The sequence below is a fragment of the Panicum virgatum genome, chromosome 4N (genome assembly GCF_016808335.1).
Source record: "Panicum virgatum strain AP13 chromosome 4N, P.virgatum_v5, whole genome shotgun sequence".
In the NCBI taxonomy this organism is placed as follows: Eukaryota; Viridiplantae; Streptophyta; class Magnoliopsida; order Poales; family Poaceae; genus Panicum; species Panicum virgatum.
The window spans coordinates 18,282,740-18,307,228 of NC_053148.1; the positions used below are offsets into that span (position 1 = coordinate 18,282,740).

The 24,489-nt window shown below is 48.3% G+C and overlaps 3 protein-coding genes across 4 annotated transcripts; all 3 read left to right on the forward strand.

Annotated features, from left to right (window-relative positions):
• The first annotated feature begins 748 nt into the window (after positions 1–748).
• LOC120669208 lies at positions 749–2,208 on the forward strand. The gene is made up of 2 exons (XM_039948997.1): positions 749–1,535; positions 2,171–2,208. The coding sequence occupies exons 1-2, from the start codon at positions 749–751 to the stop codon at positions 2,206–2,208; spliced, it is 825 nt and encodes a 274-aa protein (XP_039804931.1).
• A 10,874-nt stretch (positions 2,209–13,082) lies between these two features.
• LOC120669818 (ERAD-associated E3 ubiquitin-protein ligase HRD1-like) lies at positions 13,083–18,769 on the forward strand. Of its 2 annotated transcripts, none has more exons than XM_039949656.1 (8): positions 13,083–13,331; positions 13,430–14,080; positions 16,130–16,306; positions 16,380–16,529; positions 16,612–16,817; positions 17,018–17,153; positions 17,343–17,562; positions 18,368–18,769. In XM_039949656.1, exons 2-8 carry the CDS (start codon positions 13,548–13,550, stop codon positions 18,455–18,457), a joined length of 1,512 nt encoding a protein of 503 aa, XP_039805590.1. In that variant the 5' UTR covers positions 13,083–13,331; positions 13,430–13,547; the 3' UTR covers positions 18,458–18,769. The 2 variants fall into 2 exon arrangements, with proteins under 2 accessions (XP_039805590.1, XP_039805588.1); XM_039949654.1 differs by having other exon boundaries at positions 13,085–13,331; positions 17,009–17,153.
• Positions 18,770–18,961: 192 nt separating this feature from the next.
• LOC120669819 (protein FAR1-RELATED SEQUENCE 5-like) lies at positions 18,962–22,090 on the forward strand. Its single transcript, XM_039949657.1, has 2 exons — positions 18,962–21,203; positions 21,295–22,090. Exons 1-2 carry the CDS (start codon positions 20,718–20,720, stop codon positions 21,646–21,648), a joined length of 840 nt encoding a protein of 279 aa, XP_039805591.1. The 5' UTR covers positions 18,962–20,717; the 3' UTR covers positions 21,649–22,090.
• Positions 22,091–24,489: the final 2,399 nt, after the last annotated feature.

A 24,489-nucleotide genomic window follows, 5' to 3' on the forward strand; every position in this document is an offset into this window, starting at 1 on the left:
TGTCTCTAGGAACCACTCCCAAGAAACAAATGACTCCACCTCGACAACAGCCATTGCTATTGGGAAAATGCAATCATTTGAGTCTATTCCCACTGCTGTCAACAGTTGGCCTCCAAACTTTGTCTTGATATGGCATCCATCAAGACAGATGAGGGGTCTGCAACCAGCCAAAAACCCCCTTTTACAAGCATCCAAAGCCATGAAGCAAGTACTAAACAGATTTCCTGCTAAATTCAGATATAGTGAGCTACCATGATTGCTCCTCCTGATCTCTTGTGCGTAATCACATAGACAGTCATATTGCTTGATCTCATCACCATGGATGACTTTTATTAGAGATATGTATAGCTGACTTGTCTTGTACTCTAAGTCTGACTTGTCTTGTACTCTAAGTCTACTTGACTCTTACTTGTACATCAAGCCGTATCGGCTATATATATGAAAGGTCACCCCCACAATGGGTGTGTGGTGTTTCCCCCTCTCGCTATCTCTCTACATGGTATCAAGAGTCCGGGCCCTAATTCCCTGGCTCCCAACCCCTCCGCTGCCCTAATTCCCGTGCGCCGCCACCCGGCCCACCCGGCCACCACCCCACCCGGCCGCGCCGCCTCCCTGGCTGCGCCGCCCTAGGTGCCGCCTCCCTGGCCGCGCCGCCCTAGGTCGCGCCGCCCTCTGGCCGTGCTGCCCCTACGCCGTGCCGCTTCCCTGGCCGCGCCGCCCCTAGCGCCGATCAATCTGATCCGACGCTATGTCGACATATTCGTCCACCCCGTCGGCGTCCAGCCCTAGCTCCGGCATCGGCACGACGCCCGGCTCCTCCGACTCCGTCCTCCCGGTCTTCATCAACCCGTACGCCTCCGTCAACGTCAAGACCCACGTCCCCATCGAGCTCGACCTCTGGCTGCCAAACTACAACAAGTGGAACGCCTTCTTCACCGCCATGTGCGGCAAGTTCGGCCTTCTAGGACACATCGACGGCACCATCACGTCCCGTCTGACTGATCCCACCTGGAATCAGCCGGACGCTTGTGTGCGCAGCTGGATGTATGGCTCCATCTCCGATGGGGTTCTTGACCTCGCCATGGCGCCAGCTCAGACCGCCCGTGCTCTCTACACGGCCATCCGTGATCTGTTCCAGGCGAACCAGGAGCCGCGCGCCGTCATCCTGAACCATGAGTTCGCCTCCTTGTCTCAGGGCGACCTTCCCATCGAGGCTTACGCCTCGCAGCTGAAGCAGACTGCCGACGCTCTTCGCGACGTCGGCCACCCCATCTTGGATCGCCAACTGGTGCTCAACCTGCTGAACGGCATCAACCCACGCCTCGCCAACACCGCCGACATCATCGCCAACACGAGGCCACTACCAACCTTCACCGAGGCAGTGAACATGCTTCGCCTGAAGGAACGTCGCCTCGCCAACGACAACATGGTCGCCTCCAACACTGCCCTTACTGCCTCCACGACGGCAGCCTGCACCTCTGCGTCCTGCCGCTCGACGTCCTCGCCTGCTTCGCAGCCCCACGGCGGCGGCAGAGGCAAGGGCAAGGGCAAAGGTGGCAACGGCGGCAGCAGCAACGGTGGCGGCGGCGGCGGCCGCAAGCAGTAGCAACAGCAGACGGGCCAGGGTTCCCAAGGAGGAGCGCGCGGCGGACCCCTGCCCGCCGGCCCATGGGTCTGCTTCAACCCGTGGGCCTGGGGCCCACAGCAACAGTGGCGCCCTCCCATGGCGCACTTCCCTCAGGCTCACACCACTTTCGCGCCGCCGCAGGTGTCGACTCCTGCGCCAGCGCCTGCCGGCTACCCTGCACCAGGCCCTTCCATGATGGGCGCATGGGACCAGGCGGGTCTCATCGCCGCCCTCAACCAGATGGTGGAGCAGCGCAACAGCCCTTGGGTCCTCGACACTGGAGCGACATCTCATATGTCCTCCAACGACGGTATACTTCTATCCCGTCTTGCCCATTCGCCGTCCTTCATCACAGTCGGCAATGGAAATTCCATACCAATTTCTTATCGTGGCACTTCCAGTATTCCTATAGCTGATTATCTTTTTCAACTCAACAATGTTCTTATCGCTCTGCATCTTGTTCGTAACCTGTTATCTGTTCGACGGCTTACTCGCGATAATAACTGTTCCGTTGAGTTTGACGCTTTTGGCTTCTATATTAAGGATCTGAAGACCAAGACCGTGATTCTTCGCTGCAATAGTGGCGGGGATCTCTACACCATTCCACCCGCCCACGCCAGCTCCTCCGCAGCCGCCTGTCATGTCGCCTCTGCTTCGTCCTCGCTGTGGCACTCACGTCTTGGCCATCCTGCACCAGCCGCCATTAGTGAACTTAATAAAATTTCAGCTATTTCATGTAATAATGCAGCACGTGGTCTTTGTAATGCTTGCCAGCTCGGCAAACACACGCGTCTGCCCTTTACTAGTTCATCATCTAGCACTTCTGCCCCCTTTGAACTCGTTCATTGCGATGTCTGGACATCACCGGTGCTTAGCATCTTAGGTTTTAAGTACTATCTTGTGATGGTTAATGATTTCACACATTACTGTTGGGCTTTTCCTCTTCGGCATAAATCTGAGGTCCACAGGCATATTGTTGAGTTTGTTGCTTATGCTCATACCCAGTTCAGCTTGTCTGTCAAGTGCTTTCAGGCGGACAACGGCACCGAGTTCATCAACAACGCCACTTCTACCTTCCTTGCTAGTCGCGGTGTCTTGCTTCGCACCTCGTGCCCCTATACCTCCGCACAGAACGGCAAGGCTGAACGGATGTTGCGCACACTCAACAACATGGTGCGCACCCTCTTGTATCATGCTTCTATGCCTCCCGCCTACAGGATGGAGGCACTGGCGACCGCCGTTTTCCTGCTCAACAGGCGGCCCTCCTCATCTATCAGTAACGGTATACCACATCATCTCCTGCATCGCTCTATGCCAGACTATTCCTCTCTTCGAGTTTTTGGCTGCCTATGCTATACAAACCTTAGTGCCACGACACCTCACAAACTGGCTCCACGCTCTTCTGCTTGCGTGTTCATCGGTTATCCCTCCTCCCAAAAGGGCTACCGCTGCCTCGATCTCTCGACCAGACGCATGATCGTCTCCCGTCATGTGATTTTTGATGAGACTAATTTTCCGTTTTCGGCTACAAAGTCGTCTGCGGAGGCTCTTGATTTTCTCCTGCAGGATCGTCGTCACGTCTTTCCCTCGCCTCCTGCGACCAGCGAGCCCTCCCAGGCTCCTGTCGCTGGGCGGGATCTGGTCGACACCCTGGAGGATGACCCCGCCATTCTCTGACACGGTCTTGTTCTCCCGACTGCGGCAGCCATTGGCGGGCCTCTGCCGGTCCCTAGACCGGCCCCTTCGCCCGCTCCTACGCCGGCCCTGGCCGCCGGTCGTTCACCGGCTCCTGCTCCGACCACGGCTGCGACCCAGCCGCACCCTGCGGGATGCGAGTTCCGTTTCGTCTACAATCGTCGCCCGCCTCCAGCGCACATCAACGGTCCGCTGCCGCCTCGACGATCGTCCACGACTACCTCGCCGTCCCCGATCCCTCAGGCGCGGGCTCTCCAGTCCTCGCCCCGGGTGGTTGTTCCGCGCCCGCCCCCGGATCCACCTCGTCGTGTTGTGACGAGGGCACAGATTGGCTCTCTTCCAGGGCCTGCTGATCGTCTGACGTACTCTGCCGTCCACGCCTCTCCACTTCCGGCTAACTACCGGAGTGCCCTCGCCGATCCTAATTGGCGTGCCGCGATGGAGGACGAGTACAAGGCGCTGATTGACAATGGCACCTGGCGTCTAGTTCCTCGACCACCTGGTGCCAACGTCGTCTCCGGCAAATGGATCTTCAAGCACAAGTACAACTCCGACGGCTCTCTTGCTCGCCATAAAGCAAGATGGGTCGTTCGCGGGTTCTCACAGCAGTACGGCATCGACTACGACGAGACGTTCAGTCCGGTTGTCAAACCGGCCACTATTCGGGTTGTCCTCAGCATCGCCGCTTCTCGCGCTTGGCCTATACACCAGCTGGACGTGAAGAACGCTTTTCTTAATGGTCATCTGGACGAGACGGTCTACTGCCAGCAGCCGCCCGGCTTCGTCGACCCCACTGCACCTGATCATGTCTGTTTTTTGCAGAAGTCATTATATGGGCTCAAGCAGGCACCTCGGGCGTGGTACCAGCATTTCGCCACATACATTCGTTGCCTTGGCTTCGCAGCCTCGGCTATGGATACGTCTCTCTTTGTTTACAAAGAGAGTGCTGCCACTGCTTACTTGCTGCTCTACGTCGACGACATCATCTTGACGGCGTCCTCGACGGATCTTCTTCGCCGGCTCACAGGGCTACTCCACTCCGAATTCGCCATGACCAGTCTCGGGGATCTCCATCACTTCCTCGGGATTTCGGTCACACGCTCGTCGGATGGCCTCTTTCTGTCTCAGCGACAGTATGCGGTGGATCTCCTCCAGCGCGCCGGCATGGCCGAGTGTCACTCCACGTCGACACTAGTGGACACTCGTGCCAAGCTGTCGGCCACAGATGGAGCTCCGGTGGCCGACGCCACCAGTATCGGAGTCTGGCTGGTGCCCTTCAGTACTTGACACTAACGCGCCCCAACCTTGCCTACGCTGTTCAGCAGGTGTGCCTCTTCATGCACGATCCACGGGAGCCTCATCTGGCGTTGCTCAAGCGGATCTTGCGATATGTGAAGGGTACGCTGTCTACTGGCTTGCACATCGGTGCTGGTCCAGTTTCCTCCCTCACTGCATACTCAGATGCAGACTGGGCAGGCTGTCCAGACTCTCGGCGATCTACTTCGGGCTACTGTGTCTTCCTCGGCGACAACCTGGTGTCTTGGTCCTCCAAACGACAGACTACTGTCTCTCGTTCAAGTGCAGAGGCCGAGTATCGTGTTGTGGCACACGCTGTGGCTGAGACCTGCTGGCTTCGGCAGCTTCTTCAGGAGCGTCATGCGCCTCTATCTTCGGCGACGATTGTCTACTGTGATAATGTCAGTGCTGTATACATGACAGCAAATCCGGTACATCATCGGCGCACGAAGCATATAGAGATCGATATTCACTTCGTCCGCGACCAGGTGGCTTTGGGACAGGTTCGTGTGCTACGCGTTCCGTCGTCTCACCAGTTCGCGGATATTATGACCAAAGGCTTGCCTGTACAGTTATTTACTGATTTTAGGTCCAGTCTTTGCGTCCAGGATCCTCCCGCTCAGACTGCGGGCGGGTATTAGAGATATGTATAGCTGACTTGTCTTGTACTCTAAGTCTGACTTGTCTTGTACTCTAAGTCTACTTGACTCTTACTTATACATCAAGCCGTCTCGGCTATATATATGAAAGGTCACCCCCCCACAATGGGTGTGTGGTGTTTCCCCCTCTCGCTATCTCTCTACAACTTTCATGATCAGTCTTCTTGCTCTAGCTACCTTGCTCCTTGAAGGTGTCAAGTTCCAGTCTTTTTGAATGACTCTACCAAAATTAGTAATGCTCATCTTCTCATTGGCTCTAAAAAGAATCTATGTACTTGTCTGCCATCCATCTAGAGGTGCATCTCCTCAAAACTCACTCTTTCTGGCAGTTATGTCTTCCATAATATGTCTTCACCACAAAAGAGTTCACTCTGCTATCCCATGATGCATATAGATTCCAGGGGCAACCATCTGCACAGTGAGCCCTTACTCTTTTTTTTATCATTCCTAGGAAGCTTGATTTCCACTCTGTTCCTAACAGAGTACTCTGTAATTGCTTTTCTCACACTCTTAACTGAAGGGAAGACAAGCCCAACAAAGAAAGCTGGGTTGTTCATGTCCTCTTGGTTCCGAGAATTGAATCTCATTCTCGATTCTCCTTCATCATCGGATTCAGGAAGATCTAGGGCATCATCCTCTGTGTCTGCATCATCATCTAGTGTAGTAGGTACTCTGATGTCAATAGCCTTCAGCTGGCTGCCCTTTGCCTTCTTGTTGCCTCTGACCTTTGGCACATCCAAGTTAACAGCATCCTCTAACAAGTCATCATCTCCATCACTAAGATCATAGTCACTGTCAAACAATTCCTGTTGTTCATCTCCATCAGGTTCTTGCTGTTCATCTCCATCAGGTTCTTGTTGTTCATCTCCATCAGGTTGTTGGCTAGGTCCAGCTTGGTCTACTCTGCCTTTCTTTGGATCAGTATAAAATACAGGTAACTTTTGTGCTGGTTTTTTTCTCATACACAACTTTCTGTGGACTCAAAACCTTAGGCAACTCATTATCAGGATTAGCAACATAGTCATTAGTCATCCCAGTCAACACTGTTCATATTGCCTACATGATCAGCAAACACAACCAGATTTCTCACCTTATGAACTACACTGACCATTACATTAGTATCTTCATCTGTTGCAATTACACTCAGCCCATCACTAAGATATTTTCCTGGTAACAACCAATAAAACTGAATGTCTGTCACACTATCGTAGCCCAGTTGTTCAAACATATCCTCAAACCATAAGGCAGACCATGTATCACAATCAATTCAGTCAAACCAATCAATTTTCTCATCAACATAAGATCTAAGATGACCGTGCCCAACAAAGAAACCTCCATGGTGCAACTCAATGGTGAATGCATCACTATCAGCACCTAAATTATTGACAGAAATCAACACAGTTCGTCAAATTAAAGCCCTACAACTACAACGACTATCCACAAACCTAGAAAATAATAAGGAGAAAGGGAAGATGGACTCACTGTATGGCGGCGGACCTTCCGTTCTCCCTCACAATCGTGGCGACATCCTTCCAATCAGCCGTTACAGGCACCTGCAGCGTGGCTGGCTTTGACTCGCGCTCCGTTTCTCTGAGCTCCACCCACCAGCGAATGCCGCCGATCGCCTCTGCCGCTGTTGCCTCCGATTCATCTCCGCCGCCGAGGAACACGAACAGTCGTGGGCGAATGGGGTGAGGGTAATGAGAGAGGCACACGATTAGTCAAGGAGCTTATTGCAAAATGATGTGTGTCCCAGCGCCCGTTTGGATTAAAGTGAAACCCGAACAGTGATTAGGCACCTAAACACCCGTTTTGCGAGTTTGGGGACCGGCTTGACACAGCTGCGCAAGTTAAAGGACCGCCAGTGCACTTTACTCGAAATAATACAACGCACATCCTTAACCCAACAGAGCCACACCTGATTAATGGCTAAAAGATAAGTAGTCCACACACAGAGCATGCACAAGTAAAAGAATCATCAGTAATAATTAGCCTCGCTGATCAGGCTATTTCTGATGGCAAAGTAATCATTAACCTGGTATTAACAAAAAAAAACGATAACAAGTTTTTTTTTAACTCCACTGGAAAATTCACCTTGCTATCTAACTCGTGCTAATAACCATTCCGGTCATGCATTCTGGTGCATCCAAACTAGTCATTATGGTTCTGTGATCCACCCGTTTCTGTTGACCTATACACTGGATTGCTCTTGCTCCAATGACTAAGGTCAAAATTCTTTTGAATAATTCTGAATGCAAAATTTCATGACGACAAGTGAAAAATGGGGTGGAAGAACATGGTGGAAGATCCTTTGCTTCATAGGAAAAACATGGTAGTTATGGCTACTTGCAATGGCGGACCCAACAATCCAATGGAGCCTGGACGAAGCGTAGGATAATTCTTTTACCACCCCGGTCCCTGGCAGAAAAGGGTAGCGACCATGAATTGAGGGCGTGTTTGCCTGTTTGTATTGGTGCCCATGTTTGCGAGCCAAAAATTTGGCCGTTGAGTGTGGGCACCCTCGCCGTTTGGATAGTAGCCACGATTTGGTATGCTTTGGCACCTGCGACTTCCGTGCAATTTATTTTCGTGCCCCGACACGGCCAAATCGTGGGCGGACTTATGGCTCCTGTCCAACAATAAGTTGATGACTGTGGACAACCTTTATCGTAGAGGTGTGTTTAAGCCTCTAGAATGTCAGTTCTGCCTAGAATGTGAATCCATCAATCATCTGTTCTTTGATTGCGTGGTAGCTAAGTATGTCTGGAACCTCTTTCAAAAATTTTCTGGTCGCTACATTGATAATTTTGCTGGCTAGGCTGTGTTTAGTTCGTGAAGGGTTTGGGTACTGTAGCACTTTTGTTGTTATTTGGCAATTAATGTCCAATCATGGACTAATTAGGCTTAAAAAATTTATCTCGTCATTTACAGTTGAACTGTATAATTAATTATTTTTTCAACTGCATTTAATGTTTCATGTATGTGTACGAAAATTCGATGTGATGGGTATTGTAGAAAAAAAATTTGGGAACTAAACAGAACCTTAGCTGGAAAATGGCCTTGCGGAAAGAATTGGAACTTGACCAACAGTATCTCTGGTGGAATACTGTGGGGAATCTGGCTAACAAGAAATAATTTCATTTTTAATCACCAGGTCCGGCGAGATGTGAAAACAGTTCTGCGGAAAATATGGCTCTGTATAGTGGACTGGAAGCCGATGTTCCAGGAGGAGCTGGCGCCAGGTATGGAGCAGTGGTGAGGCAGCCCTCGAGACGCCACTCGCACTCGCTTCCTCGTGAAGAAGCTGAAGAAGGGGGACTGGAAGGATGACGGCTCTTGGGCATGAACCATCCGCTGCGTTCAGGGGCGTAGCCAGGGGGGCGGGCAGGGGCCTGGCCCCCTATGGTTCCCAAATTTACATTGGAAATTTAAAATTTGATTAAATTTTTATATAAATTAATATGATTGGCCCCTCTTAATAATGAAAAAAATAAATTTCTGGCTCCGCCTCTGGCTGCGTTTCGGTCCCAGTTTTTTTTGTCTTTTTGGCCGGCTTGGGCCTGTTGGTGCTATGAGAGCCTTGCCTAGACTCTGCTCATGCTGCGCTTGGTTAAAACGCTTTACTTTCTCTTGAACGGGATGCTGTATGAATTTTTGCTTTGTCTGAGGCCCTGTTTGGGGGAGCTTAAGCTTCTCCAAAAGCTCTATATGGAAAAGGTCAACTTGTTTCCTTAGGAAGCTGCTTTTCAGAGAAGCAAATCATGTCTGTTTGGGGGAGATTCTCAAAATCGCTTGTGCTGGGGAGGCATCCGCCGGCACGAGAGGGAGCCTTGGCCGCGCCGCTCGGGACCTCATCCCCTGTAGGTCGCCTCACCGGTCACAAGTCCCGGCTGCGCCGCCCAGGGGAGGTCGACCCCGTCGACCCCGCCGCAGCTGTCTGGGAACTCATACCGCCAGCCTCGGGCCCTGGCCGCGCCGCTTGGGATCTCGCCCCGAGCCCCGGCTGCGCCACCCAAGGGGAGCTCGCCCCCACCGGCCCTGAGCTGCGGCCGCGGAGCTTGGCCTTGCCGTCTCCGCTTAGGGAGCTCGCCCCCACCGGCCCTGATCCGCGGCCACGGAGCTCGACCCTGCCATCTCCGCTCAGGGGAGCTCGCCCCCCACATGTCCCAAGCAGCAGCCGTGCCGGAGATGGTGGCGCGGTGGAGCTCCGGCCGAAGGAGGAGTCGGGGGACGCGGCGACATCGGCCGGTGAAGGGCCTGGGCGCGGCCGGTGGGGGAGAGGGTCGAGCACCGCGTGGAGGAGAAGGGATGGGGAAGAATGAAAGATCGGTTCGCCCATAGAAGCTCGGGAAGCTGCGGTAGATGAGCTTTTCGGTTACTAGTGTAAAATGTCCTTTTCTAGCTTTTACTTTTGGGAATAGCAGACCCGTTTGGGGGAGCTTTTGGCTTTTGGAGCTTCCTGGAGAAGCAAAAGTCCTAAAGCTCCCCCAAACAAGGCCTGAGTAAAGGTTGGGCAGGGCGTGATTGCCTGTTCCTCTAAAAAATCGTGGGCGGCCGATTTCTGGGCCGAAGTTTGGCTGGCTAATATCTTTCGCAGAGCCAAACACACCCTGAATTATAATTGCTAGCCTCATTTAGTTCGGGCCCAGGGTGCGCCCCTAGCCACTTGTGTCACTCATGTCGGTGAACACAGGAAACAGAGACGCGCAAGGGTTTAGTTTTGGGACGCGGCTAACTTACGTCCGGCCGTAAATTGGACCGGTCATACGGCAACCCTGTCAGTGGTGTGTGCATGCATATGAGAGGCAAGGAGAGAAAAAAAAGCATGCATGCACATAATTTTCAAAATAGAAAAGATCATAGTTTCAACACCGAGCATCGAAATCAAAATCCGATTACACATGTGTGTTTGTTTCAATAAAAGCTTCAAAACAAGATCTCACACCACTATATTTTAATGATATAATTTTTCTTAAGAGAAAATACTTTTTTGTGTATTCTAATTTGCTTATGATGTTTGCAAAAATTGCTTATGAGTTTACATAATGTTGCTTTTGTATGCCCGAGTTCAGTTAAGTGGATATTGGTGTTCATATTGTGAAGATAGAATGCTTAGTATCAATAGGGGATAAAGATAAACAACTTTGTTAGGTAGGTGAATATTGATCGCATGATCAATAATAGTCAGCTTTAGCAAATCGATTGAGCATTTTAACTAATTGATTTTGGTATTTTTTATTGTACATAAAACAATTTATGTGTTTTGAAAAGTATTATCGAAATATATTCAAGTGGGATCTTGTTTTGAAGATCTCCTCGAAAGAGATACAATTGTGCAATCAGAATTTGTATTTGATGGATGGTTTAAGAACTACAACTTTTTTAGTTTTAAAATTGCTTGCATGTGCCACTGTTCCGTGGTGATGGGGTCTACCTAGGCTGCCGTAGAATAGTGCAAATGTACGGCTATTCATAATAAAGTCATTACCTTAGTTTTGGCGCACATTCACATGGTACTCCCGGAGCGACAGCTGTGATGTCACCTGCCTTTCTCTTCTTGGCACTTGGCGATTGACTTCCTTCCAGCCTTACTCGGTTGCAAGGAAATTGAGCGGATTACAATTTAAACCAATAGCTGCTAGCATATGAGCTACTGAGTTACACGCCAAAATTTTGCCCTTATTTCTCTAAACATAGTTCCTAAAACCGATCTATCGGATCCCATTCCATTTAAAGCATTCAGCACATTGACAGCATCAGTTTCCACAATAATGCGTTCCATGCCAAGAAACACTGCGTGCAACATCCCTTCCATACAAGCTGCTATTGTTTCAGCATGTTTGAGCACTCAAAAGATAATTTTCTGCTCCTACCCCAGCAGCTATTACCTGTCCGTCACGGTCCCTTATAATGCAGCCGCATCCTCCTTGGCTCCGTCAAAAAGGCACCATCACAAGCCTTCCATTTTTTGCTTATGCTTACATTGATTATTCCCCAAATTCAGGCCTTTAGGTGATAGTTGACATCATTGCTATCTTCTGAGCACACTTCTTATGTTCGCTGGCATTCGTCTAGTTCCTCGAATTCCACCAGCACCATAGGAGTAAAATGATTTTTTTTGATATCATTATTATTATAATCCTAAATCTTCTCCAAAAATTCCATTGCTGAGTTCACATAGACCAGGGAAATCCTCACATCCTCCAAGTCTAGGAGCAACAAGCATTGGCGCATGCTCTTGCATTTGAGAAGATAGTGCCCCACGTCTTCATCAAATCTATGACAAATTGGGCTGATGGTGATGTTGCAATTTGTTGGCAGGGCATTATGAGCCAATTGCCATATGAAAACCTTAACCTTATTTGCCACATTCATCCTCCATATCTTATTCCAATCAAAACTACAATGCATATCATCTTGAAACAGGGGCGGAGCCACCACTAGGGCGAGCCAGGGCGGCCGCCCTAGGTCCCTCTAGATGAGATCCAGAGTATATCTATTAACAGTAGAGGTAGGGGGAAGAAGAAAAAAGAATAGATCTGAAAAACATAAAAAAACATAAGAGAATAGAGAATTGGCTTCCGCAGAATAGGTTATTTGAGAAAAGAGTAAGAGTTCGTATAAGTTGTTCGATACCCTTTCTCCTCGCACGCACTCAGTATTTAACTAACGACTCTCTTTGGTTTAAATGGGTTGGGCCTGATATGTGCGCGCAAGCACATGTAGCGAACCCATTCGCGCCAAGACAGACACTAGGCTTTTTGGTGTGGCGGCCCATAGTAATAGATGCTTCCTCCGGTTCGTGAGTGCTGACAATATCCCCCGTTCTCTACTCCGTCAGGGGCTCATGACGGGACAACGGCGCCCCCGAAAGCGAGGACGACGGTCCTCTACCGTCGAGAGTCGCGAGACTCAGATTGGGCCATTAGAGCGTTGGGCTAGAGGACTTTGTGGCGGGCCGTTCGGTCGAGTGGGCTGCGGCCTCTTAAGTGGTTCAGCCTAGCGCCCCAGCCCAACACTGCGTCTTTTTGCCACCAGATGCCGCTGCCAACTTTGGCAGTTTATCATCCACCCCCCCTTGTAGTCCCGCTCAGACGCTCACGTTGGCGCGTTGCTGCCGTTGCGCGACGCCACTCCGCGGCCGTCCGTCCTACAGCCCCGTCTCGACACCCGTCGGTGGCTACAGCGAATCCCGTGCGCCGCTGGCGTGGGCGCCTACAGCCGGGTAGCAAGCCTCGGCATCTCGCTCTGACCGTGCAAAAGTTTTATCGTCGAACTCCGCTCTAGGTCATTTCTTGGGCCGGAAAAGCCACTGTCTTGAAAAGGCCATTATGACAAAGCGTGTATGTTGCCTTTTAATTAGTGGGTTCATACATGCAATTACTCCTCCAGTTTCAAATTATTAATCTTCTTGATTTTTCTAGATATATATATATTTTGCTACTAGTCAGTAAGTCGGCTAATAATTTGAAACGGAAGCAATATATCTTAATATATAATTTTTTTAATTAAAATAATAGTGTTTTAATTAGAGAATGTGTCGATGTCTGAATGGACTCATGGATTTGTAATTTTTTTGAACTTAATAACTCTTGGATTTGTAATAGGTGAAGCAATTACAAATAGGCCCCCTCTGGCCATCCTCCACGTTTCTCGTACACGTGGAGGCCACTCATTGGCGGAAGCCACGCCATCCGTGGACGCCGCAAGTCCGCGGCTCCGCGCCCACGCCACAGCCGTCCAATTCCAGTTCCACCACAAAACGGCGCCCCACCGCCGTCCATCACCCACGCCACACGCCTAGTCACCATCTCTCAGGCTTACACCTCTCTTCTTCCGGCCGGGAACTCCGTTTCCACGAAAAAAAGAAAATTAAAAATCGAACGAGGGAAAAAAAAGAAAAGAAAAGGAAATTCCAAACCCTCTTCTCCCAAAATTGCAGCGGCGGCTTATCCACCTTGATCGAGTCGAAGCCTCTCCGACATGGTGTCCCCGTCGGACCTCTCGTAGAGCCGCCGACCTTCTCCGCGCCTCGCGTCGGTGAGGTGATCCGGGTGAGCGGCTGACATCGCACTGGCGCTCCCGATCTGATGCAACACCTAGGGTTTCGATCGCGCGCTGATTTTGGAGATTTTTTTTTACTATTTTGCAGAGTAATTTGGATTGCTTGTTCTAGGCGATCTGATCCAGAGGTGGTGCGGTGCGATTCTGTTGCGGAAATTTTTGTTGGGGGGAATTTTCTGCGGGCGGCGTCGGCGCCGGAGGCGAAGATGATCCGTCTTCAGACGTACGCGGCGTTCAGCCTGCTGGCGACCGCGTCGGCGGTGTACTACGCCTTCAGCAGCCGGGAGCAGTTTTACCCGGCGATGGTCTACCTCTCCACCTCCAAGATCTGCTTCGTGCTGCTCCTCAACACTGGCCTCGTCGCCATGTGCGTCGCCTGGCAGCTCGTCAAGCGCCTTTTCCTGGGCTCGCTCCGGGAGGCCGAGGTCGAGCGCCTCAACGAGCAGTCCTGGCGGGAGGTCGTCGAGATCCTCTTCGCAGTCACCATCTTCCGCCAGGACTTCTCCGTCTCCTTCCTCGCCATGGTCGCTGCGCTGCTCCTCGTCAAGGCGCTGCACTGGCTGGCACAGAAGAGGGTCGAGTACATCGAGACCACGCCCTCCGTGCCCATGCTCTCGCACATAAGGATCGTCTCCTTCATGGCGTTCCTGCTCATTGTCGACTGCCTCTTCCTGTCGAACTCGCTCAGGTCGCTCATAGACAAGCGGGAGGCGTCAGTTGCCATCTTCTTCTCCTTTGAGTAAGCTCAATTTCAGCTCTTATTTATCCTGAAACACCTTTCTTTTCGCGGCCTTGTGCACACGGAAACTCTTGAGATGTATCTGTGTTTCTGTTTTCACATTATCACTGTATCAATGTGAGGCACTACCACACTACAGTAATTTGTCCTCTTTCGCAAATTTGAGTAGGGGTAGAGATTGATTATGATGAACAAACACTGAAACAACAATTCCCAAGCTAATGGGAGAAGTACTACATGTTATTATGTCCATGTAGTCTCCTTTTGTAGTTGCATTGTATTGTACCAAGCCTACCACAAATGTCTTAGTAATTCTTACGTAATGCATCCTTGAGCATCTCCAACCAATCTCTTATGTAATGCATCCTTGAGCATCTCCAACCAATCTCTCAAATTTGGGCCCCTACTCTGTCATATGAGGGTCTCTCATCCATATTGCAGCCCCCTACTTCTCTATGCACTCCAACCAATCTCTCATTTGCCTCCCTACTTCTCACACACACCTTTATTTTATCTATATCTTTTAACTAACAAGTTAGCCATTTTATATGCAAATGGTAATATTTGCGACAAGTTGTTCATACATAGTCAGATGAATTAAATGTGCATGATTTAAGAAAATACGTAAAAAATTGATAAGAAGACACAAAAAGTAAGGCCCTCTTTGGCTCGCTGGTAAAACGTAGGATAGGAATAGGAAAGAGCCGGCGCAGGAATAGGAAGGCACCCGTTTCCTTTCCTCTTCCTTTTCTTTCCCCGTGCCTCCGCCGCCGGGCACTTGTTTCCTTCCCCAGGCGGGGAACATGAAGTCGCCGTGGATTTTTCGTTTCCTGCGTGTACAGTGAGAGCCAATCCTTTCCCTCTGCGATTCCTCCGGAATGTTTTCTGCGCTCCCAAAGGGATGATGGCGTCAGCTCGTTCCTGAGGAAATTTTCCTTCGCTCTCCCTGCGGTTCACCCACGAACCAAAGGACCCCTAAATGATCGATGAATCCCTCCTTCATGTATGTCTCTCTCTCACACTCCGGCAAGCAGCCACTGATGCCAATCCAGCAAGCTAGCTTGGGCAGGAAAGGCTGGAGCGGAGCCCCTGCAGGCGCAAGCAGCTGCTGAGCGGGAGGCCCGTGCAGGAGGAAGTGCGTGACCGCCTGGGAGCAGTGGCACGGGGCAGAGCGTCTCCGATGCTTCTACAACACAAGCTGGTGGGCCTTGGGGGGGGGGGGGGGTGGTCATCGCTAGTGTGGATGGCAGCTCCTACCCCTCTCCCTACTCGATTCTACGTCCGGTGATGGGGGCATCCTTGCGTTGGTGCTGGGCTCGGTGGGAGGTAGTCGGCAGCGCGGTGGCTGCCTCGATTGGGAGGTTTTTGAGCCGTGGTGTGAGTTGCGGCAGTTGGTGGCGCAGTTGGATGAGAGCTCGAGTAGGAGCTCCTACATCTAGGAGTGGATGAGAGTCGGGGTTTGGATGAGGGATCGGTTGGAGATGATTTTTTACATTTGGAGTCTCAAAAATGGGATAGGGGGGTTGAATAAGGTGTTGGTTGGAGTTGCTCATTTTGTGTAGCATCGTTTGCACTCAGCTTTAACCAAAACCATTCGAATAATGCCAGATTTACAGTAGTTGCTTTTTTTAGTCGCTTGTTGTATGTACTAATTAGTAAGCTGTGAATATTTCTTAGGATCAGAGGTTCACCACCTCAACCATCTCAAGGTTACTAATCTGTTCTTGCTACTATATTACAAGATGTTAGTCTAACAACTTGTGTAGATATGTCTGTTTTGGTTCGAACAATACTTTAAGTGATAGCACTGTAAAATATTAGGCCCATTTACCATGAAATTCCAGGCTCCAGCTATAGACATTCTTCTTTGCTTGTTGCTTCCAAAGCAAGGGGCGTGTCTTCTGGGAAAGGTTACAACCCCATTGGCTAACCCTAATATGGCCTTGAGATATGATACTATTGTTCTGATTTCTAAATGCCTGGAAATTATTTCTTAATGTATTATTTCAAGATTCAAAATACTCATTTATAGCTCTAACGTGGTTTCAGGTATATGATACTGGCAACATCCACAGTATCAACATTTGTGAAGTATGTATTCTATATCAGTGACATGCTAATGGAAGGTCAATGGGAGAAAAAGGCAGTGTACACATTTTACTTGGAACTCATCAGTGACCTTGTGCACTTATCACTATACATGCTCTTCTTCATAGCTATCTTCCTGTAAGTGTTGTTATTATGGTACTGCACCTCTATAGTGTAAAACTATGGCTATTGATCCGTTTACTGATATCAGGAACTACGGTGTCCCGCTGCACTTGATTCGTGAGCTATATGAGACCTTCCGCAACTTCAAAATTCGTGTTGCAGATTATGTACGCTACAGAAAAATCACTTCCAACATGAATGAACGTTTTCCAGATGCTACAGCAGAGGAGCTCAATGCGTGAGTTTTATACTGCTCCATTGGCACTATTTAGTTGACTCCATTATAAAAATTGTCGTGATTTACATTTTACTGTATTCAGGAGTGACGCTACATGTATTATTTGCCGTGAGGAGATGACTACAGCAAAGAAGCTGCTTTGTGGGCATCTGTTCCATGTGCATTGTCTAAGGTCATGGCTAGAGCGCCAGCACACTTGCCCCACGTGCAGAGCTCCAATCATCCCCCCAGATAATGGACGTGCTGCATCAGCCCGACAACATGGAGCTCAACCTGGAGTTCAGCCTGGTTAGGCTCATTTTATTGATCTGATTCTTGTGCCACATAGTTATTTCTGATTTTAATCTTCTAGACTACCCCAACCTGCTTGAGACTAAAAGGCTTTGTTGTTGTATATTCCAATTTTAATCTTACTTATCAGTGAGCACTGCACTGTGTAATCAGTTCTATTCTGGTTGCTGATTTGATTTGAGAAAAAGGAGCTGCAGGTACTGGTACTCCAGCCTCAGAAGGAGCAGTGGGTGACAACATGAGCAGACGCCAAGCAAAGCTTGAAGCTGCAGCAGCAGCGGCTTCTTTATATGGAAGATCTTTTGCTTATCCTCCAGCAAACATCCTAAATAGGTATGTTTTGGAACAGTCTAGACACAAAGCTTTTCATATTTTTTCTTACATATATTCTTCTCAATATGGTGGTTAACGATGCTCACCTTGTTCACCGTATTTAATTATTATTATATTGATAGGATAAAAGTAGGGTCTTTTGTTATAACATAAAGCATAATATTAAGTATGTCGTATTCAACCAATCAGGTCAGGTCCTTCACAGTCTACATCAAGTACACCACAATTTGAAGCAAGTAGCTCCAATCAATCACAGAAAGACCAAGAACTGCAGTTCCAGAACACCAGCGATGGTTTCGCACCTCTGCCTTTTAATGCACATGGTGCCATGGGTTCAGGAACAATCACCAGGGATCTTGAAAATTCACTGCAGAGGGCACAAGAAAACTTTATAAAGAGTCAGATAGAGGTAAGAAAGAATCTTGATTCCCAAAAGCACAAATAATCTTTCTGCATATACTCCATGATGTGACCAACAAATGTGGCGTATGAGCTACAAGGAGCTAAATAGGTGTACATTGACTACTTATATGGCATAACATTTTAGATATTTCTATTGCACGCTCATCTTTGGGTGCAAGCAAGCAAAGCATACTGACTGATCTTCATGTGTACCATTAGATTAGATTTGTGGTGACTTGTGTACATGAGATAGGGATGGATAGCTTCTGGATCACACAATTAGCTTGGAAAAACTTAATGAGAGCTACCCTGTACAGACCTCATAATCTGTCCACTCAACTCGCATCTATCTAATGGTTCATTCACATGATAGTTTGCATGATTGTGCATTAGAGAGAGTGGGTTGCACTGGGTATGTCCAGTCTGCTTGTCATGGTGCACAAATATGCAGTGCCTAAGAATGCAAGTTAGTTACCATTGATTCCTATAAAACAGTGGGGGTATTGTTATTAGCCTTTTGAACAATCTTGATTGCCATCTGCATTCTACTGTAGTAGTTAAAGTTCATGACCTTTGAAGCATTGCTGCCAGATTGTCATCTGTGAATTTGCCCAAGCTGTGAATGATCCCCTTGGAAATTAGCATTCGATAACTACTTATATTGTTGCATTCATCCATGCATGTTTTTTGGTTCTTGCTTTCACCTTTGTTTGCAATGACATGCTAAACATAATGCATGGCTTCCTTTCGTTTATATTGCTATTATCGAACAATATCCAACAAAACTCATAAGTTATACCTCTTCTTCACAGATGTTACAAATCCAGTTGCAAATGGTTCAGCGTGGTGCTGCTGTGCCGGCCACTAACAATGAGAATGCCGAGCACACAAAGAATGATTGAAACTGTAAATACTAAATAGGCAGAGATGAGAACGGGATAAACAAAACAAACATTTGGCTGTACCTGAGGGGAAATTGTTGCATGATGCCTTGCCTTGATTTTGGTAGGTTTGTTCATTTACACTTCCCTGTTAGTGCCCTCTTAGCAACACCAGATGTTTCTTCTTTTTATGTGGTGGTTGCGCAGTTTGGATCTCTGTCAAGCCCGTATAATACCATTGATAGAGGCTGTCGTGTTGTAACAATGGCTAGTTGAGAGACTAAACAAAATCCATTTATCCAGGAAAAGAAATAGAATGGTTCTTTTTGCCTATACTCGATGTCGGAAAGGTGTCTGTTATCTTTTATGTTAATTGGAATCAACTGCGGGTAGATGTTGAAATTTCTGTCGCATCCTTTTCTGGTAACAAGGGCGGTTCTTTTTGTACAAGGCTGCCTGTGACGGTGCTGTAAAAACCTGTTGTAAAATTTGAAGTGTCATTAGATGCGGCTTTGCTTGAATTGTTTCCGCTGCTCTCCGTTTATTTTGAGGGCGTGCGTTCATCCCGTAAGGAATAAAATAAGAGTAAAGTCCACTGGCGGTCCTCAAACTTGCGCAGCTGTGTCATGCCGGTCTCTGAATTCGCAAAACAGGCGTTTAGGTGCCTAATCACTGTTCTAGTGCCACTGTAGTCTAACCGGGTGCCGACGTGCGTGGAGATTATGCAAATTACCCCCTGGGCGTCATTAACCGTCGGACGCTGTTTGGGGCCGTTAGTTTGGCCAAACCATTCGTCTCCCCTTCCCCATGACTCCTCGACTGTTCATCTCCTCGGAGGCGGCGGAGGCAAATTTGAGGTGAGGTCGGCGGCAGAGATCGGCGGCTTCAGTTGGCGACCAGATCTCAGAGAAGTGGAGCGCGGGCCGAAGGCAGCCACATTGGAGGTGACCGCAGCTGCTAGGATAAAGGATGCCGCCGCGATTGCGACGGAAGGTGGAAGAGCCACCGGCGTACAGTGAGTTCCTCGTCCTTTCCTCCTTGCTATTTTCTTGGTTTCTGGATAGGCTTCGTAGTTGCAGGCTTTAGTGGAACCCTAGAATGGTTATTGTGGCGTGGATTGTTGTTTATGGTGTTATTAGCGAGGGTTCGACATGTTCTCATGTACTGTGTGGATTTCTGTCAATAATGTAGGTAGTGATCTTGATGCATTCACTATTGAGTTACATCATGGAGTATTTTTTTGTTGGGTTTGGTCATCTTAGGTCATATGTTGATGAGAAAGTTGACTGGTTTGACTGGATTGAATGTGATACATGGTCTGCTTTGTGGTTTGAGGATTTCTGTCAACTAGTAGGCTATGACAGTGTGAAAGACTTGAAGTTCTATTGGTTGTTACCAGGGAAAGATCTTAGTGATGGATTGAGGATAATTGCATCAGATGAAGACACCAATGTAATGGTCAGTGTAGTTCATAAGGTTTCAAATCTGGTTGTCTATGTTGATCATGCAGACTATTTGAATAGTAATGTTGACTGGGATGATGTTGTTTTCAATCCTGTTAATGAGTTGCCTAAGGTTTTGAGTCCACAAAAGATCCATGTAGAGAAAAACCCAGCAAGGAAATTACCTGTGTTCTACACTGATCTGAAAAAAAGGCAGAGTAGAGTAAGGTGGACCCAGCCAACAACCTGAGTACGAAGAACCTGAGTCTGAAGAGCAAGATTTCATTGACTGTGATAATGATATTAGTGATGGAGATGAAAACTTGTTCGAAGATGAAGTACCCTTGGTTGTTCCAGTGAAGAAACGAAACAAGAAGGCCAAGGGAAGCTAGTTGCAGGCTGTCGAGGTCAGAGAAAATGCTCCAGTGGTGGATGATGTTGACACAGAGGATGAAGGCTTGGATCTTCCTGAGTCAGATGGTGAAGGAGAAGAGAGAATGAGATTCAATTCTTGGAATCCGGAGGACATGAGGAACCCAACTTTTTCTGTTGGGCTTGTGTTTCCATCAGTTGAGAGTGTCAGAGCTGCTATTACTGAATATAGTGTGAAGAACAGAGTAGAAATCAAGATGCCCAGAAATGATAAGAGAAGAGTTTGGGCTCATTGTGCAGAAGGATTCCAATGGAATTTACATGCATCATAGGACAACAGGGTGAACTCTTTTGTTGTGAAGACATGCTACCCAACTCATAACTGTCAGAAAGAGTGGGTGTTAAGGAGATGCACCTCTAAATGGCTTGTAGAGAAGTACATTTATTCTTTCAGAGCTAATGAGAAGATGAGTATTACCAGCTTTGGTAGAACAATTCAAAAGGACTGGAACTTGACACCATCAAGGAGTAAGGTAGCTAGGGCAAGAAGGCTGGTTATGAAGGTCATACATGGTGATGAGATCAAACAGTATGACAGTCTCTGGGACTATGTACAAGAGGTGAGGACAAGCAATCCTAGCAGCTCATTTTACCTCAACCTAGCAGGAAACCTGTTCAGTACTTGCTTCATGGCTTTGGATGCCTGTAAAAGGGGTTTTATGGCTAGGTGTAGACCTATTATTTGTCTTGATGGGTGTCATATCAAGACAAAATTTGGAGGACAACTATTGACAGATGTGGGAATGGATCCAAATGATTGTATTTTCCCCATTGCAATGGCTGTTGTTGAGATTGAGTCATTTGCTTCTTGGGAATGGTTCTTACAAACTTTGAAGGATGAACTTGGAATAGATAACACATATCCTTGGACCATCATGACTGATAAGCAGAAGGTAAATATGAGTCCGTCCAGTAATTGATATTTGTTTATGTGCAGGTCATTTAGATGTTTTTCATCATTGATTGATGTTTCTTTATGTGCAGGGACTGATTCCAGCTGTGAAAAAGCTATTTCCTGAATCAGAACATAGGTTTTGTGTCAGACACCTCTATTCTAACTTTCAGGAAAAGTTCAAGGGGGAGATATTGAAGAACCAACTATGGGCATGTGCAAGGTCATCTTCAGTTCAACAGTTCAACAGAAATATGTATAGGATGAAAGTTCTGAGCAAGGATGCTCACAAATGGCTACAGAAAATGGACTCCAAAACATGGGTAAGGGCTTATTCTCTGAATTCCCTAAGTGTGATATACTGCTTAACAATAATTGTGTGGTCTTCAACAAGTATATACTGGAAGCAAGAGAACTCCCTATACTCAGTATGTTTGAGAGAATAAAGACTCAGCTCATGACAAGGCATTACAACAAACAAAAGGAGGCTGAGGGCTTTGCTAGTAGGTTCTGTCCTAAGATTAGAGGAAAATTGAATAGGAATGCTGAATTTGCCAACTTGTTCTATGCTTTACCTTCTGGAAATGGAGTGTTTCAGGTACAAATTAGGGAGTACAATCACATTGTTAACATAATTGCCCAGACTTTGTGACTGTAGAAGGTGGCAACTAACTGGAGTGCCCTGTTGCCATGCAATTGCTTGCTTGAGGCATGAGAGGATCCAACCAGAAAGTGTGCTCCCAGGCTGTTATTCTGTTGATACTTTCAAAAATGCATATCAGTTCAGTATTTGGCCTTGCAGAGACAAGAGTGAGTGGGAACATGTGAATGGTCCAACTGTGTCACCTCCAGTGTATGAGAAGAAGGTAGGCAGGCCACCCAAGTCAAGAAGAAGCAACCACATGAGGTACAAGGGAAAGATGGACCAAAATTTTCCAAGCATGGGGTCACAATACATTGCAGCCACTGTTCAGAAGCTAACAACAATAGTGGAGGTTGCAAACTTAAAAAGCAGGGTTTCACTTCTGTGGAGGCTAAAAAAATGGTTGCCCTTGCACAAGCACAACAACAAAGGGAGGCTGAGAAGGCTGCTCAACTCGTTGCTTCACTGGATCCAGAGACTGAAGAAGTGCACCAAACTATAGAGGAGGAGCTGCTCCAACCAGTTAACCAGGTGAGCTGCAAATGGTGTCACACAAGAATCTGTTCTAAGTTATCTGGTCCAACCCCAAACCTCTTTTACATTTCATGACTTGTCTTTTGTTGGCCATCACACAAGAATCTGTTGATGTGCCTTGCTAGATGAAATGTTGTCACAACAGACCACAACTACAATGCAGTCACAGGCACTGGGACCTTTACCTGACAGTCAGTTCATACTGTCAAACCAACCTGTCCAGAGGCCACAAACACTGACTACAAGCACCAAGACTGGGAGGGCAGCAGCAACGGCTAGGAAGAGGCCACCTGCAACAAAGAAGCCACCTCCTACAAAGAAGCCAAGGACTACAAAGAAATCTGCAAACCAGCAATGTGAAGGGACAAGCACTTCAAATGTGGCCACCCTTTAGGAGTTAGTAATCACATTGCTGTTGTGTCTTTTGTCATGTGCCTAAACTTTTGTAAGCATCAAACTGTTAAGATGCTCATATGCAACAGCTAGGAGTTTGTAAGCATCAAACTGTTAAGATGCTCATATACTTTTGTTAGGAGTTGGTAAGCATCAAACTGTTAAGATGCTAGTTCATGTCATGTACTGGCTATTCTTTCTACTATGGTGCTTTTGTTGCTTGTTAACATGTGCCTAATCTGCCAACTATGCTGCTGCGATTGCAATTATATTCTGCTTCCCTTATGTATCTGTTGAGGCGGCGGCGGCCCTGGGAACATGCAGCCGCGCCGGCAACGATGGATGACGGCTAACGGCGCCCAGCATGCCATCTAACGAGGTTAATGACGCCCAAGTGGTTATTTGCTTAATCTCCACGCGTCTGGTTGGACTGCAGTGGCACCAGAACAGTGATTAGGCACCTAAACGCCCGTTTTGCGAGTTCGGGGACCGGCATGACACAGCTGCGCAAGTTTGAGGACCGCTAGTGGACTTTACTCATAAAATAAGGAAATAGCTTCTATCTGGCCAGCTGTAATTTCGTTCAATGGTACGTACGTAATTCAATGGTACGTACACATCTCATGTATTATTGGCGGGATTATTTTTTTTCCAGTTTTCACCATTGGCTCATGTCCCTTGTACTCTTTTCACGTGCATAGGCCGTATAGGCCTATAGAACTCTAGCTCCTCACTCCATCTTCTTCAATTACCTTCACAGGCCCTCTCTCGATATGCGAAGGCGTGAAGTGTTTTCCATTATGGGCTAATGGCCACATGTAAGCAATTTTAAAACTTAGAAATATTATATTAACCATCCATCAAATTCAAATTCAGATGGCATAATTGTATCTTTTCGAAGAGAGCTTCAAAATAAGCTCCCACTTGTATGGCCCTCTTCCCCTGAACTGACAAGTGCTCCTCCTGCCCTGAGGTAAGGCCATCCTACCACTCTGGTCATCTTCCCTGCATCCAAACCAATAAATCAAAAACACAGAAATGATCCATGTATCCAGCATCGTACCAATTTGGGGGCACAACAGATCCATGTAGCAATATAGCAGCATCTTCTCTTCGTCTTTAGGGGCCACTTGCAGGTTGGCCGCAGGAGTCGCTCGGTGGGCGGAGCATCGTAGGATCCGGCGTGGGTTCCTCACATTCGTCAAGGAGGCACCGGCCTCCAGGAACGCAAGCCCCACACACTTGGCCACCGTCGTTGCATCGGAAGGAGGAGGAGGGTCCAGGATTAGGGTTTGGATGGAGAAGAGGCGGCAGTAGGGGCAGATTTAGTACCTTGGGCCGGCGACGCATCGAGGAAGGGGGGTCGACGGCGGTCGGGGAAGGAGAAGGGGAAAGGGGCCAGCAGAAATCTGAAAAGGTGAAGGGCCCGGCAGCGGCAAGCAACAAGGAGGAGTTAGGAGCGTCGAGGAGGAGTCAGGAGCACTGAGCTCTGCATGGGCGAGCAGCTTGCGCTCGACCGCTTCAGCCTCCGCGTCGTTTGGCATGGGCGAGCGGCGCTGGCCGGAGGGCACAACGGTGCCCACCTCACGTACGCCGAGGCGTGCGGTGGCAGCTGGCGTGGGCGAGGGTGGCCGCGACGGGCGGTATGGGCGTGTGACGCGAGTGAGCGAGTAGGGAGGGCGAGATGGTGGCGCAGGACGGCAAGAGATCTATGTGA